General features: G+C 37.7%; 1 protein-coding gene across 2 annotated transcripts in view; it reads left to right on the top strand.

Moving 5' to 3' along the window:
- MAGI2 (membrane associated guanylate kinase, WW and PDZ domain containing 2) overlaps positions 1 to 17,153 on the top strand; it is a 698,568-nt gene that overhangs the window by 449,196 nt on the left and 232,219 nt on the right. For both annotated transcript variants that reach the window (XM_062490827.1, XM_062490826.1), the window contains exon 4: positions 12,016 to 12,231. In XM_062490827.1, the coding sequence (XP_062346811.1) occupies positions 12,016 to 12,231 (216 nt within the window). The remainder of the gene's footprint in view (positions 1 to 12,015; positions 12,232 to 17,153) is intronic.

Below are 17,153 nucleotides of genomic sequence, written 5' to 3'. Positions count from 1 at the left end.
CTTTCTCTGGTAGCAGCTTGAATAAATGAATACAAAAACTGATTGACTACAGGGATCTCTTTTCTTCCTCAGGTTTGAAGAAACTTTCAGATGAAATTAACAGTCTAGAGCGGCCTCACAAGGCTGTCAAGGCAGTTTGAGACACATTTCCAACACAGAGAAAATGCCACTCTGAAAATGTATAAGGTGTCTATAAAGACACTTCTAAAATAAGCTTAAAGTCCTATGAAAAAAAAAGAAAAGGAGACATAGTACTGATCAAACCAGGTGTGGGGGCATTAATTCAGTTCCTTATATCAGGCAAAAGACAGATCACATAATTCTCATGACTGTAAGACCTCTGTAGTATCATTTTTTGAATAAACTTCACCTGGCCTGTGCTTCCCTACACATGGCATTTTCAGATAGATCTGTAGCATCTATCAATCTACGGATTGATTTAACATATGGGTAATCTCTCAGAAACTTCTGGTATAGTGACTCTATGTTCTTGAAATTAATTCCCATTTTTTAACCAAAACTTCATCTGAAAAACTTAGTGTATCCTTTCCTCTGTAGCACCTTTTACAGAAACATAGTCAATTTCTACAACTGAAATGCATTTCATTTCTATTATAGGAAGCTTATAATTATACATTCTTTTGTTAGAACATCTTTTATTTCTGTAATCTTTTTTCCTTAAAAAGTCTGAGCCAATGCTGTATGCAATAAAGCTCTTAACCACATGATGAGTTCTTAACCACATGCCACTGCATGACGTTCTATTCCTTCAGTTCAGTCAATGATTCTAGCTTAGCTTATTATTTAGCAGAAGGAAGGTGTTACTATACAGTGAGTCTGCAGTAATGCCAGTATCACTCTAGAAAAAATAGCAATTTGCAACAAAATGGCTCTCTGCTTTGCATTAATCAGTAATCAGTTTCATCTAACATGGCAACTTCCCCTAGACTTACACTTTTTTTCTCTTTTTTAAGCCTTCTGAAGCTTCAGAAACATTCATTTCTGTGGCCAGACTGAACTAGATAAAATTTTGTCTAGAAATGTTCTTAGACTTTTCTCATCTTCCCAGATAATTTGTTAGGGTGTAAAACCATGTAGGCACTACTGTCAAAAGGGAGGGACTCTGCTGCAAGCTGTTGTCTAGTATGGCAAAGGATTTTTACTTCTACAAGAATCTTAGCCATAATATATAAAATATACAAGGGGAAGCAGAAAATCTTATCATTTGCTTAGCCTAAATCTTTAAATGAAGGAAATAATAGCATGATTTGTTGTGTTAGGACCTTGGTCATTAAAGATCTGAATCATGTCCTCTATCATTAGTAAGCTTAAAGGTGTCTGGGCCTTCTAGTAAAGCAACAACCAAAACCCAAGTATGCTTCCAGAGGTCAATTAATCTCATTTAAGATCACTACCAGGGCACATGGGGAGAGAGAGCTCATTGTTTTAGATACTGAATTTATAAGCAGGAGAAGTGAAATTAGCTAAAGACCCACTCGATATCACTTAGCAATCATACACATTTAAGGACAGGTGATTACTCAAGGGTCCCACCCAGACAGAAACAGCCAGCTCACAATGAAAAAATAAGTGTAGTGGGAAGAAGTTTCTTGATATTTGTGCTTAGCTGCAGTAAAGAATACACTGTTCAGGAATTGAATCACATCTCTTTTTGGGAAAGCAGAGGTTTCAGATTATACTACTGCCTTTTAGAAGACGAGGTCAGATAACAGAATTGCTTTAAAGTGCGCAGAACTCTATAAAACAGTTACTAATGTATTTATTATTGCTGAGTCTTGTTCCAATAGCCTGCATTCATACCTTCGTGATATCTACTTTTGAAGTCCAAATTCCATTTTGTACTAATTATTTAATCCTGTCCTTTTATCCATGATTTTCCTTAAGTATGTAAAAGTAACCTTTTCAAGAGGTCTGTCTAGATTTTTCACTTCTGGTACACAGAAGAAGATCAAATTATGAAAGTGAAAGGCAATTTCATTTTTGTTGGTGGTTGGGAGATGTGTGATGATGTGCAGTGTGTGCAGCACTCTGCTACATCTGATAAGAAGTCCTCTCTATTCTAGGCCATCATCTAAAACTGATGTGTTCTGCTTCTCAGAAAGAAATACAAACTTGAAGAATATTTGGGAGAAATAAGGTCAAGACCTTAATCTTAAAGAAAGACAGTTCCCTCTGTGTAGTCACCCCTACCTGGACTTAACACAGGATGGTTTGTAGTTACTTTATCTGAAAGGTATTTACACCTTCAGCCCATGGGATTCCCACATCTGACAGGAGAACTGTTATTCCTCAACTGTGAGAGATTTAGTGCTCAAGGGAACTGTATCTGTTCACATGGTTTGGTATTGGTAGAAATTAAAGAGACGATGAAAACAGTTCAGGCTGTACCTGATTTTGTAAAGGTGAAATTGTTCTTTCTACTTGCTTCTTGTACTCTTACATAGAGCTTTAGGGATTAGTCTTGCATGTGTGCCTAAATTTGTAGATGGGCAAACAGCTAAAATATTAATTAGCAAAACCTAAGAAATGCAGAGTATTTATAGGATAAAGCCACCCTAGTACTTAAAAAAGGTGGGAGAAAAAAAAATAATTAAAAGGAAAAGCAGCTGTGTAAAATGGAACTATGGAAACAGTGATGAAAAAAAGAAGGTTGAACTCTCTGAAATACACTGAAGTGTGAAGGGATATCTCCTACGAAAATATATTTTTGAGAATGAGAACTAACTTATATATGCCTTAATTTAGGGGTATTCAAAATTTTCAAAATCAGACCATGCCCTGTGCATATCTGGTGTACTCTGTCACTACCTTATTGTTATGAAAATTCATTTGCTATTGATAATTATCTTGAAAAATTCCAATTAAGAAATAAAAAACAAACTTGTATATACTTATTAAGTCTTTCCTAGTCTGTATGGATGGAAAGGAGATGTTCTTATTGGGGGCACTTGGTGTCCATCAGTAAGAGAACAGTAGTTTTGTCATGTTGGAAGGTTTGACAGCCCTTGTCTTGTCTCCATTGTTGTATTTGTGAATTTAGAAACTTCCTCTGCTATTGCATTCACTGGGAGCCAGAACACTCTTGGGCAAAAATCCACAGCTATAATTAGTGACTTAATTTTAAGTAGATGAATAGACAATCCTGAAGCCAGTTATTAAAATGTCATTACTTGACACAGAAGTTAGCATATTTGCCCCATGTCTGTTAGCAGAAGCTGCAAAGACCAACCCCAATGAGAATTCTGCCTGGGGAAGAGGCACAACAACACAAGGCATCAAAAGTCCCCCTGGCCCTGGGAAACAGCTGGACAGCCCCTGCCAGAAAATACTGAAGTGTTTGTTGGGAATGCACGGACAATAACTCTGACCCCCTCTGTTCTAGCAGAACCCTGGGCTGTCCAGAAAGTATTTCTTTCAAGTAACTTGATTTGTAGCTGAAGCCCAGTGCAGTTAGGGAATAGAAAGGGGAGAAAAAACAGACTTTGTAACAAGTAGCCCTGGGGATGTCAATATCCAATGAGTATGCGATTTGTTCTGTATATCATGTGTAACTCATTCAGACAGCACTCCCAAGGTAAATTAATTTTAATCTGTATTTTTAATTCGGACTTTAATTTAACAGCAAGGCTCAGAGAACTAAGAAATCTGGATTCAAAGGTTTAGTTAGTAAAAGAAGAGCAAAGACATCTTGGGACCATCAGTCTTCTGTCTGCAAGAAACTAAAAGTAGCCACAAAGATCACAGTAAAAGTATAAGTTGGCTTGTGAATATTTCAGAGAACACAATAGAAGTTGAAAGATATTGTTCAAAAACATAATTGCATATTGCACATTTAATGACTTTTTTTCTCTAAATTCTGGGAGGTCTGAACTACAACCCTTCCTAATTTTTTGCCATTTTAATGACACAAGTTCATGAGTAAAAATTATACCAATGTAAACCTAAAATGGAAAGCCTTCAGAAGGCTTCATTTTTTAATTCCACTTTCTTTGGAGTCGCAGTAGGAGTTCTGCAACTTTAATCCATCAAGCAGCTTTGCAAAACTGTCATGAAAATGTATGAACCCAAGAACAAAATCTACTCACCCAACCTTACAGCAATGACAAAAAAAAGCCCTAATTATAGTATAGTCACCCGTCAAAATAAATTACTCAGGGTGAGTGGGTGAAAAGAAGTTTGCTAGACTTCCTTAAGGAGGTGGTAATTGTCTTGGATTTTGTTAAAATACATCACTAATTATATTTTAATAAAGTCTATGTACTCTTTTCCTCTTTAGGAATTTTGCAAGATGGTTATAAGAACACAGAGAAAGGGATTTTTAAGTTTCAAAATATTCTATACTTGTGTGTTTTTAGTGCAGAACAAAACAGACATACAAAAATGCACTAAATTACATATACGGATGATCAGAAATGTTAGAATAAAGTGATTTCACAAGAAGATGGCAATTGATTGGAGATAATTCTACAGCAAAGTGATGTGTGGTGCAGTGAAGTGAGAGCATGGTCATTACCACATGGTTGGTTCATGGAAGTCCACAGAACCTGCATTTAATAATTCCTTCCTGTCTTTGACATCCACTGCATGCAAATGATGCTCAGGAAAGTGGTTGAATCACCATCCCCGAAAATAATAAATTTGTAGTTGTGGCACTAGGGACATGGTTAAACGTGAACATGGCAGTGCCGTGTTAACAGTTGTATTTATGATCTTAGAGGTCTTTTGCAGTCTTAACTGCAAAACTTCATTGTATGGTTTTAATACTAAATCCTTCAAAGAAGAAATCTGCAACCCATATTCCTGGGATATGTTGTCCAGGAAAACTTCACACAAAATTTGAAAGACTACCAACCTCATATGGTCTTGCCCTGCTGGCTGTGCTGCCTTTGTGCCTGCCCTAAACAACTCCAAAACCATGAGTTTGTTTTCTTGCTCTCTTCTGGAGGTTAACAGAAAGCTACACTTAACTTACATCCCAAGACTGAACAGGGTGTGGACTCCATACAGCAGCAGACGTGAGCCTGATGTCCCAGGGCTTGCAGACTGGGGGTCATTACAGATGGAGATATTTTTTAGGCACTTCCTGGAAGATGATTGCTTTACTTAATACCAATTAAACACTCCATCAGTTAAATACTTAGAGCTAGGTAGAGTGAATATAGACCATAATAGTTCATTTGGAGACTCCAAAACAGGTTAGCTTAAAACCTAAATATCTTGTTATGAAAAGATCATTGATTTTCATAGAAGCATAGAGTAGTTTGAGTTGTAAAGGTCATTTAAATGTCCAGCCCCCTTAGTCCAACCTTTTTCAATGAGCAGGGTCATCTTCAGCTGGATCAGATTCCTCAGAGCCTTGTCCAACTTGACCTTAAATGTGTCCAGGTGGGGGACATCTGTTATGTCTCTGGAAAACTTCCAATGTTTCTACATCTTTACAATAAGAAAATGTCTTCCTTATTATTGAGTCTGAATCTACCCTCTTTAAAACCATTATCCCTTGTTATTGCAACAGGTTTTTCTAAAAAGTCATCCTTTTAAGCCTCCTTTAGGTACTGATTGGCCACAATAAGATCTCCCTGGAGTCCTCTCTTCTCCAGGCTGAATAAACCCAACTCTCAGCCTGTCCTCATAGGAGTGGTGCATCATTTTCGTGTCTCTCCTCTGGACTGCTCCCACAAGTCCATGTTTTTCTTGTGCCAAGAACCCCAGAGGTGGATGCAGCACTGCAGGTCTGCTCTCAGGAGAGCAGGGCAGCGGGGCAGAATCCCCTCCCTCGCTGTGCTGGCCACGCTGCATTGGATGCAGCCCAGAATACAGTTGTTTTTCTGGGCTGTGAGTGCCCATTGCCAGATCATGTCCAGATTTTCTCCCACCAGCACCTCCGAGTCCTTCTTGATCTGTTCATCCCTCACCTGTGCTGATACTGGAGCTGCCCCAGCTCAGGTGCAGCACCTTGCAATTGGTCTAGTTAAACCTCATGACTTCTGGAGCTTGTCCAGGTACCTTTGGATGCAATCCTGTTCTGCTGGTGTAGAAACCAAACCACTCAGCTTGGTGTCATCTGCAAACGTGCTGAGAGTACACACAGTCCCACTGGTGATGTCACTGATGAAGATATTAAACACTGTTTTTCCCAATATGGACCCCTGAGGGACACCACTTGTCACCAGTCTTCATCTGGATACTGATTATAAACAGACATAAATTTTGAACAGATGCTTCTTGTTGTATGCAGTTGGCTTCTAGTCATAAATAAATAAATTCTTCCATCTTCTTTTAATCAAATTATAAAATATTCATATTTGTTTACATTATTATTTTATTGAAAATTAAGCTACTTTCTGCCTATCTAAATCTCTCTATATCATTGTAATCTATTGCACTTCCATATGTATTTGTTTATGAACTGATAAAATATCAAATGTAACTCAAATCTAGGCAACAATTAGGCTTCCAAATACTTCCGCTTAATTTATTACCAGTAGTCAATGATTACAAAAGCAAACATGTAGAGGTTTAACATTCATCATAACATTTGCAGTTATTGTCCTTGTAACTGAAAAATAAAGTTTGTCTTTCATTTCCTAGAGTTGTGGCTGACTCACACAATTTTGACTGATACTTCAGCAATTCAAAGCTGTATAAACAAAAAAAGACAGATCAATCTAAATGAGGGTGCTGAATAAGCAGAGGCAGGTAGCTGGGTATTGTTTCATCCCACTCTAAAAATAAGTGTGAAAAGGAATGTGTCTCGACTCTGGGCTCAGAATGTGAGTCACACCATAGCTGGAAGTATTCACCCTGAAGGCTTCTGGCTCTGGCACACCTTTTGTTTTCTGTCTGGTTGTTCATTTTTACTATAATTTCCTAATTCCTCATCACTATTTTAACATTTAGTAGCACTTACATTTTTTAACTAGAGGCTTTAATTTCTAAGATGAAATCTGCAGAGCTTCAGGAGCAAAGGATGCTCTCAGCAATGATCCCCTTTCTCCACAAGGTGATGGCTCAGGCTGGCCTGGCCCAGGAGCCGAAGGAGCACGTCCTCCTGCACAGCCTGGAGTGCAGACCTGACACAAAGCCCTTCCTCTCTCTTCTCTGTCCAGAAGGATGGCAAGTGGAAATGTCCACTCTGTGCTGGGAAGGCCAGGCAGAGGAAAATGCATGTTGGTCAGTCCCTGCAGTGGAGCACAAAGTAGAGCATAACATGGGAGATACATTTATGACTGTGCCCAGTACCTGGGATCACTGGGTACCCAGCACATCAGTATAGGCACTATCAGTGACCTGGGTCTTGCTATCATTTCAACATGAGGATTTTTCTGCTTCTCTACTACCACCCAAATGCTGGTTTTCTTCTTCCACAAAGGCTTACCTTTTCTCAGGAAGCAAGTTAGTTATTGCTTCGTCATCAAACACTCCATTGATACAATAAAAATTTTACTGCATCCTGACATAGGTGAACTAAAGTTAAGAAAAAAAAGTTAGCTGTTTTGTCCTCCTTATTTCCTCATTTTTCTGCTTCTTGTGACTTTCTGACTTCCTGATCCGGTCTCTGTCATCAGAGCAAGCCTACCCATTTGTCTGACTCTTCCTTGCAGATTTAGGGTGCTGATCAGGGTTCATGCAGCTCAGGGGTCGCAAGGGATACTTGGTAATTGTCACTGTGCCATGGCTTCCAAGCCACTCCAGCCACATCTTCAGTATTCAGCTGCACTCAGAACCAGCTGGGAGCACTGGAGCAGTCAGGAGCAGCAGCCAGATGGATTCAGCACTTTTTCTGCACTGCCTGTCTGCTTTGATTCAGACCCAGCACAAACTGACCTCTTGACTGTGCAGGGGTGGCAGGTGAGTATACACACTTTTTTTTTGAGTATGACAAGGAGGGAGCTGAGTAATAGAGCAGCTGCACTTAGTCAAATGGAGAGAAAATGTCTCTACGGCTGCCCCTTGGTAGATCACAGAATCACAGAATCACCGAGATTGGAAGAGACCTGTAAGATGTTAAGGCTTTAAATACAAGATCAAGGAAGACTTGCAGAGTTACATTCTGCACTCTACCAATCTGATTGTATAGAACTCTTGATTCAGAATTTACCTTTAATAGGCTTTCATGGTCGTTTTTTCTTCTATGACTTTGTATCATTGCCTTTTGACTGCATTTATGATACTGGCAGCATCTAACAGTGAATGCCACTATTCTCCCATGCTGTGTAAAAAAACACACCCACTTATTTTAAACCTACTGATTTCATTGGACATCCTCCTGTTCTCAAGTACTGGGAAGCATCCATTCATTGGTTTTCTAGGCACTTTCCCAGGGTTTTCCTGTTTTTATACATATCTTCCCACTTCAGTTGTCCCATTTCCAAGTTGAAAACTCAAAATCAATTTAAGCAGTTCCAAGCTTTAATTGCCCTTCTTCAGTTCCCCCATGTAATTTTTGAGAGGCAAATACCAGAACAGCAGGCAGTATGCAAAAGAGAGGGTACTATATGGTTTTGTCTAGTGCTATAAAGGTGTTGTCTGTCTTGTGCTCCATTCATTTAAAAAAAAAAAAAAAACAACTAACTGCTGTTTTTTCTGACTGCCAACAGGCATGGGATTTATGTTTTCTTCTATCATGTTATATTTTCTTTTTATTTCTTTTTTTTTTTAAATAATTCCTTTTTAACTAATGTTGAAATTGTTTATTTAATGTTCCTTTTATGTCAACAAGAAAATTAATTTCCTGCGATTAGTGTTTGAACAATAACTTATTGAAACAGCCCTGGCTTTGCTCAGGGAAGATGAAAAAGAGATCAAAGATTTTCAAAATTTAATGGCAACAGAAGTTACGGTTTTTAAACATTTAGTTTCAATGTTATGCCTAGGTATGGCATTTGCCAAGGTTTTAAGAGAGTCTCCCATTATCTCTAATGTCCCAAGTCTTAAACAAGGAATTTCAAGACACTCAGAATCTCTTCTTGGTGAAAGGTACAGTTTAAGTTGATTCTGATTTTTCTGTAATGGAGCACTGCTCCTTCATTGAAATGGCTGGATATCTCACCCTATATATTTTTTCCATTGGAGTCTAACTTTTTTTTTATTACATTCTGATTGTATCAATATGTGTATGGTTTCTTTGTTTTATTTGCATTGTTTGTGCATATTTTTCAATTAAAGATATAGATGAATAGGTAGGTAGCAATAAATAATTTAAAACTCACTTTTATATCAATGGTTACTGGATCATAAAGCACATGAAATGTTATGTTATAGCACAGAAGTTGGAAATTATATAGCATTTTAAGTTTGAAACTGGATGAATTAAATCCTCTTTGGCACCTGATCTTACATGTGCAATTTTTTCTTATATTTGTATATATGTGATATTCATAGACTTTTTTGTGTGTGTGTGAATTTTATCTCTGTCTCTCACTAGTGCATGCAGTCAGTCAAAATGAAAAAGTGTCTAATATTTTAAAATAACATGAGAGTGTCCTTCAGTTAAAACACCTCATCTACTATTCAGGTTGTTAGCATTACTGCTAATTACTACTGTACTCAATTCTGTATGACAATGACAAAACTAAGAACAAAGGAGAAAATGCCAAGGTACTGCACGATAGTTTCACAGTTTGTGTCATACTGATATGATATCCCTGGGATACATCTTCTGATATTTATGGAATCAGTGGAAATCAGTGCACATTTGACAAGTTTTGTCAAGCTTAAGGCCTCTTGGGCACTGATGGAGACTAGTAAAAAGTCTTAGGCCAGGGAGCTTTTTTAATTGAGAATCATTTTTTCAAAATGTGTGATATTTCGGGCACACAATCTCACCAATAAAGGTAACGTGATCTTAGAGCAATAAAAAAGTAGATTTCCAACTGAGCACAGTTGGTTTTCCGATACTCTCAGAACAGCCTGTACTGTCAGAGCACAGAAATTTGACTCTAAACAGATCTTATCTTGACATTTTTTGGAGGTACAGTATTGTTTCCTTTTTATCCCTTGGACAGCAAATCCTGCTCCTCTGGCAGTCAGAGAGTTCCCACAGTCTCCACTGCAGAGCCACATCTCATTGCCCCACTGGGGCTCTTCTTTAAACCTGCTGCCATCTCACAAAATCCAAAGACAATCTGCTCACAAAGTGAGTCAAAGTTTCATTCAGACATCCCTAAGTGCAGAGTGACTATGAGTGTCATTTAACACAGTACATTTTTACTGTGTATTACAATTGCAGAAACACCTGTTAGTAATACTGTTTTGCTAAACTGCTGTGAAAAATTGGGTACTCATCAGTTGCAAGGGTATTCAGTTACTTACCTGTATTGAGGTGGTCACATGGCTGAACACTGGAAGTCCTTGGAAACACCCAGAAATACAAGTGCCAGTAATCATTTCTACTCTGCCTGCAAAATGTATTCTATGATGATTTACTGTGCATGTATAACACATGCATTTATTTTTGTCATGTGTGGTTATAATAATATCATCGATTGCTACTGCTTTGATCATACAGAAGTCCTAAATAGTAGGATAAGAAATTTCAAAGTGTTCATATAGTCTACAAATATTGTCATCAGCTTGATATGCTTACAGAGGTGTACTTCTTTTTTTCTTTTTTTTTTTTTTTTTTTTTTTTTTTTTTTTTTTTTTTTTTTTTGTCAGGGGGAGGAACTGGGGACAGGTGGGAAGGGGGGGAAAATTTTTCAGACCTGGACAGTATTTTTTAGTATCCCATAACAACTGCTGTAAATCTACTTGTAAAATAACCTGTTCATTGCCCTTCAATACAGCTTACAGATGAAAAAAGATAACTACATAAACACCATGTTTTCATCTTTACATCTTATATTACTATTTATGTTTCTTTCTAGCAAATGCATACTTAAAAAATATTATTTGGTTATGTTACTGATATATTTGTAGCCATATTTTTTATGAAAAAATTGTGGTATTAGCAAGACACTAATTTTGAGATCAGATGTGCTAGAAATGCAAAGATACAGATATTGACAGATAAGAAGGGGTCGTGGTCCATCTCATCTAATAATCCTTCTCTCAGAAAGTAGATGACTCAGAGGAAGTTGCCAGAAAATTCAGGAGACACAAATAGAGGGTAATCTGTCAGCCACCTTAAGTCTTCTCAGAATTCCTTAGTACTTTGAGATAATGTTAAGCCCTAAAGCATAAGGTTTCAACTTTCTTTGAAAATATATTAGCATTAACTGTTACAAATTTTGAAGTCATGAATAGCAAAAATTTGACAAATATGAAAAATAAGATAGTGAAAGTGTTACTGAAAACTGCAAATCTCTGAATCATTGGATGATTATTTGCTTTCTAAGTAGGTGAGATAATTTGAGGGAGTGGAAATTATATAATGTAATAAATAATCAATATTCTTATCATAATTTTGATCCTTAAGAAGCTCTTGTTTTGTGGCATAAGTGTTGCAAAACTAATTTGTCCTAACTAACGATTTGAAGTAAGAGAACAGCTCTGATACGATACTACTTGGTCAGGTATTTGGATGAGAGGAATACAAACTTTAACTGTTACATTTGTAGAAATTGTTAATTAAATAGACGTTTGTGAGCATGATTGGATCACTTGTTCTACCACCAAGAAAATTAATTACCATTTCAGGAAAGGTAAATATTCAGTTTTGCAGAACACATTTTGAACTATTCTTTATTTTAGCTGATGAGCCAGATCCTACCTCACACACCCATTAATCCAAGACAAAAGAAGCAGCAGCAGCCCGTGTATTTCTGCAAGCTTATGTGTTCTTCCTTTTCTTTTCTTTTCTTTTCTTTTCTTTTCTTTTCTTTTCTTTTCTTTTCTTTTCTTTTCTTTTCTTTTCTTTTCTTTTCTTTTCTTTTCTTTTCTTTTCTTTTCTTTTCTTTTTCTTTTCTTTTCTTTTCTTTTTCTTTTCTTTTTCTTTTCTTTCTTTTTTCTTTTCTTTTTTCTTTTCTTTTCTTTTCTTTTCTTTCTTCCCAGACAACTATTACGGCACTCCGAAGCCTCCAGCAGAACCTGCTCCGTTGCTGTTAAATGTGACAGACCAGATCCTCCCAGGTGCCACTCCCGGGGCTGAAGGCAAGCGTAAAAGGAATAAGTCTGTGAGCAATATGGAGAAGACAGGCATTGAACCACCAGAGGAAGAAGAGGAAGAAAGACCTGTGGTCAATGGAAATGACGTGACAGTAACACCAGGTCTGTTCTTCCTTCTTACTTTGCAGTGAGTTTCTGTTATTCAGAGTCCTCAGTTACCTCCTTCTGCAGTGAGAATATGCATGTTCAGGTAAGGATGTTCTTGCAAGAGGGAAAGGCAGGAATCCTGGATATTAGGATTTCTCTGAAGCCTAGAAAAATTACATAACCACTATTTTGGGGACTCATCTCACTTACCTCAGCTACTGTAAAGATTTCTGTCTTTGAGCTAGTCTCTGTGAACCCTCTTTATAGACCAAAGTAAAAGACACCTTATTTCTGAGCATGGATTGTGACCTGGTTTAGATTTCTAGGTTAGGAAATCATTCACAACTGCCTGTTCCTCTCCGCTGACTATAGAGGGAGTCTAGAGAACTGCAATTTGTTCAGATAAATAGTCTCTGTGTTTTAGATCTTGTTCTCAAGTGGTGACACTCACAAGATTGTTCAGCGCTTTATGGAAATGAACTTTCGTAAATTGTCATGAAGACTTAACAATATAGTGGAAGACTAAAGTCACCACATTAACAAAGGTGTGGCAGTGCCATTAATACTTAGATGGCAATACTATCTGGAGGACACTTTTCAGGAATGTTTCAGAGGATGCATAAAGCTGATAAGGGTTTCAGATGTCAAGTCCTAAAACACAATTGTTGTCCTGCTTGGATCACGGTGCTTCAGAATAAAATGGGGTTTTTGGTACTTACTGGTATCTCGAGTGAGAGCACTCCAGCCTATTCTGAAGCAGGTAATCGACTTCTCCCTCAGCCTCTCAGCAAGACAATATTTTACTGAACTTAATAATTTTTATCCTGAAATAGAATTTAAGAAATTATTTTGTTGTTGATGATGCAGAAAATTAAAGAATTAAAATTTTTATATCTCTGACAAATAACATTGTGAATCCTTTTTGGTAAACTTAGAAATTCAGAAACAGATTGTTGAAGTCTAGTGACAATCACATGGATGAGAAGATAAACTGAAATATTGCAAGTTCTCTAAACAAAACAAGCGAAAAAAATATTGCCTAATCTTCTAAGCTCTGTTAAAGGATTTTCATACTGTGTATACCTTTTTAATTCCTTCTTCATTACAAAGTATACTGAATTTGATATCTTCCCATCCAGGATGATTTTGCCACATGCTTTTCTTTAGCTGTTGCCTAACATTGTGTATAGGGGAAAATTCCTGTGCAGGATCCATCTCCATCTACCTGGGGTGTCAAGGAGCAGTGGGGTGAGAGTGGGTCTGGTTCTTCCCCTTGGCTTTCCAAAGAGCTGCAGTATTGCTGCCTTGCCACTGCCACCACATGCTGCACAAGCCTTGCTCATCCCTTCCACATAAGATTGCATCTGTTGGCACTGCTCTGGCACTTAGTGCCTTCCCTACACAGCTGAGCAGGAAAGGATGAAGCCCAGAGATACTAACATCAGCACTGCTGCTGTTGCCAGGATACTTGCACAGTGAAAGAGGCAAAGGCAGGGTTTGGTCTCTGATGTGTATTGCAGAAATCATTAGAAAGATCATTCTTTGTAGTTATTCAAAATGTGCCACATGAGAGACCATTGCTGAGGAGCAATTTCCAGGACGATATGTTTCAGCTCCAAGTGGATCAAGAGGTAATATTTACCTGCATTTTGACTTGAATTCTACACCGATAATATGCTTCTCCCCAGCAAATTCTGTGTGAACAGTGACTAGGCAGCACCCAAGAAGCAGGCACTGGCATGTGCTGTGTAACTAAATGAAATACTTGAGCATGGGTGTAAGACAGCCCCCCTCTCTTCCCCCTCCTTCCCCCCCAGAGTAAATCCTGTTGGTGTGGCCAGCAGAACAAGCAGTGCCTGTGTTGGCTCTCATGGTTTTATAAGCAGGGTTTTGTTGTTCAGTTACACTGATTGAGGACTTTGGGGATTGTAGCAAAGCAGCTCTGTACATACATGCTGTGTTGCCTTTGTTGGGCAGTGTGGCTCCCACAGACTCTGTTACTGCAGTCATTCTCTCTGTGAGCTGACAGAGGCTTAGTCACCTCTAAAATGTCAGTGCATTTGTAGTTTTGTCTTTAAACAATCAGGAAAAACAGAATATTTTAATTAATTTATTTACTTTTAAACTCTTGGTGGAGAGAGCATTTTAGTTTTTATAAACAATCAGCAAAGGTAGGACATTTATTATTGCCAATTATTTTAGAAAGTGTGCTCTATTTTAAATACTTCACTTCCAGGAGGAGGCTTTTATTAATTATAAGACTCCTGGGACATCTGAACATTGATTCATTTTTTATAGATGCTCAGCAATTTAATGGCTTATTAACTGCATATCCCAGCCTGTCAACTCAAAACCTGCTCTAACACATAAGACCACGAGGTTGAAATAGTAACAGATCTAAGAAGATTCTGAAGAAAATAAACACATCCTTATCAAACCAATTAAGTGATATCTGTGGTTACAGAGATCTTTGAGTTTTTGGTCTGAATTTTTAGTCAACTTTTCAGTGTCTGTTGGCATAATCTGTGCAAGTGTTGAGCTTTAGCAATTTTTCATTAATACCTTCCATACGCCTTGGTTCATGTTCATCAGATTTCCCCGAGACAGCTGTATATGGACAAAGTGACCACAATTGTCTGCCCAATGTGTTTATTCTTTCTGATTTGTGTCACCTTTCCTCAGCCTAGAAGCCACCAGGAATCCTTCTCAGTACTTAGGGATGGGACTTTTGACCCTTTTAAGATGGAATGTTCTCAATCCTTCAACCTGTGAGCCTGTTCAAATTCTTCAACCTGTCAAGTTCTCTCAGGACAAAATAGCATTATTTGGGAGATGGGATTTATCTCGTCCAGATTTAGTATATCATATGCCTAAATGCCTTACTTTTTTGTTTGAGCTATTTGTCTCTGCCCTGTTGATATAAAATAAGAAGAAAAAAAAAAAACATTTTGAAGTGTAAGAGCATAGCTGTTTTAGATACACATTTTAGGGGATCACCTTTACAATTTAGAATGATTATTTCAGCCTACAGATACAGAAGAGCCTAAATGGATAAATTTAAATAAAGAATTTACCAAGAAACATATGAAAGACAATCTGTATATTAACTATTAAGTTAGGCAAGTCTAGACTTAGTATTGGGTTTCTTAAGGCTTAGTGCAATTCTCCACATTTTACTGGGTGAGAGATATTGCACATGAGATTATTTTCCTGATGGACACTGTGTTGAAATTAATGATTTCTGCAAAACTGATGCTTTGACCAAAGAGTCTTGATCATACTGTAACCAGAAACTTGTCAGACATTCAGCAGTTTTTGCTGCTGTCACTGTTTATGTCTGCAATGGTTTGAGTCGGTCTCCTTCACAACCAGCATCATATTTGACACTGTGCTGGTCATGTCACATCTGCTTTCCACTACTGACGGATGAAGTTTATCATTCAAACTCCAGAAGAATCACTTTAACATTGAAAGCATGCTTTCAATGTTAAAAAGCATTATTCAATGCACAATGCATGTGCATTATTCTGACAGTACTTGAGCAATGATAAGTTGCACTCAGAGAATGAAGGTTTGTCAGGCTCAAATTAATGGAGGCATAAGATAAGACATGAAGTTTCAAAATTATCATTCCAGGCCTTAGAAATGAACAGAAGACCAAAGTCCCAATGCCATCAATCACCATGCAAGGTGCACTAGTCCCAGGCAAGAAGTTGAGTTAATGATTGTATTATTACACAGCAAAGACAGCCAGAGGAATGAAAACAACATACAAAGCTTCTGAGAGCCATGAGATTTAAATACATACCAAAGCTGGTGCCCACTGATTTTTGTAGGTGTGTTCTTTAAACTCATTTTATCACATCCTGTGACCCACAGATTACCCTGTGCTCACCCAGTCTCCATGACTCCTGCTTTCCTTGCCCAGGTCAGCTCCTGGTTCTCACTGTGTCAGGAGTCAGTGGGAGCAGTGCCTCCATACAAAAGCACCAAGCCCTGAATATGTCTGCAGCTCTATGGGAAAGGGAGAAACTCCAAGGCTGCAGTTATATCTTTACAAGAAAATTCATACACATATATTGGCAAACATGAGTTAAACTACTCTTGTACCCAACCAAGTTATTTTAAAAGGATGGACTCTTTCCTGTACAGAATTTAAGAAAGCCATTTGATACAATAAGGGTATAAAGATATGAAATATTTTTACTCAGAACTGCTAAAACCATCCCATAAATTACTATTTAATATTCTCTTTTTCTTTGCTGATATTACTTGGATCATACTAGTTGATTCTTTGGGATGAAGAGACTAAGTTTTTGAATTTCTCTGCATGAATAATCTGCAGCATTAAAATAAAGGAATAATGTGACAAGGTCCTCTTACATGTTTATATGGCAAATTTCAAGAATTTTCATTTTTTTCCTTCATCATGATGGCTGGGATTTGTTAATGTAGTTATTGAAAATCATGAATCTGACCTCTTCAGACCTGCTGAAAATAAGATCTTGAGGAAGAACACATATTAGAGATATGGTGAAATCCCAGGACACAGCAGTGTCACCATATCTGTGCTCTATCAGATGAATTAAGGATCAATAGTCAGTGTGTGATGCACCTGTGCCCCAAATGAATTTGTTCTACTGTGCTCAAATCTTATGTGACCTTATGTCTTATATTCAGTTTAATCTGCATGTCCTCCTTCCTGTGGTAGAAACGTGGTCAAGGCTGCAGGCAGTGTCAGGAATATGACTCACAACTCACTGTTAATAATGCCTGAAGCAGATGAGGACTTTTGATTTGCAGAGATAACAAAAAAACACCCCAAGAATTATTAATCAATTATTGCATGTCCCGTTCTCAGGGGAAGTGGAGACTGTATAGTATCTTTGCTTTGCAGGAAGCTTTTACATATTTGAAAAATCTACAGACAGGTAGAT

Source organism: Cinclus cinclus, chromosome 4 (genome assembly GCF_963662255.1).
Source record: "Cinclus cinclus chromosome 4, bCinCin1.1, whole genome shotgun sequence".
In the NCBI taxonomy this organism is placed as follows: Eukaryota; Metazoa; Chordata; class Aves; order Passeriformes; family Cinclidae; genus Cinclus; species Cinclus cinclus.
Note: the sequence above shows the minus strand (reverse complement) of the source record. Positions and strands in the feature narration are given on the sequence as shown.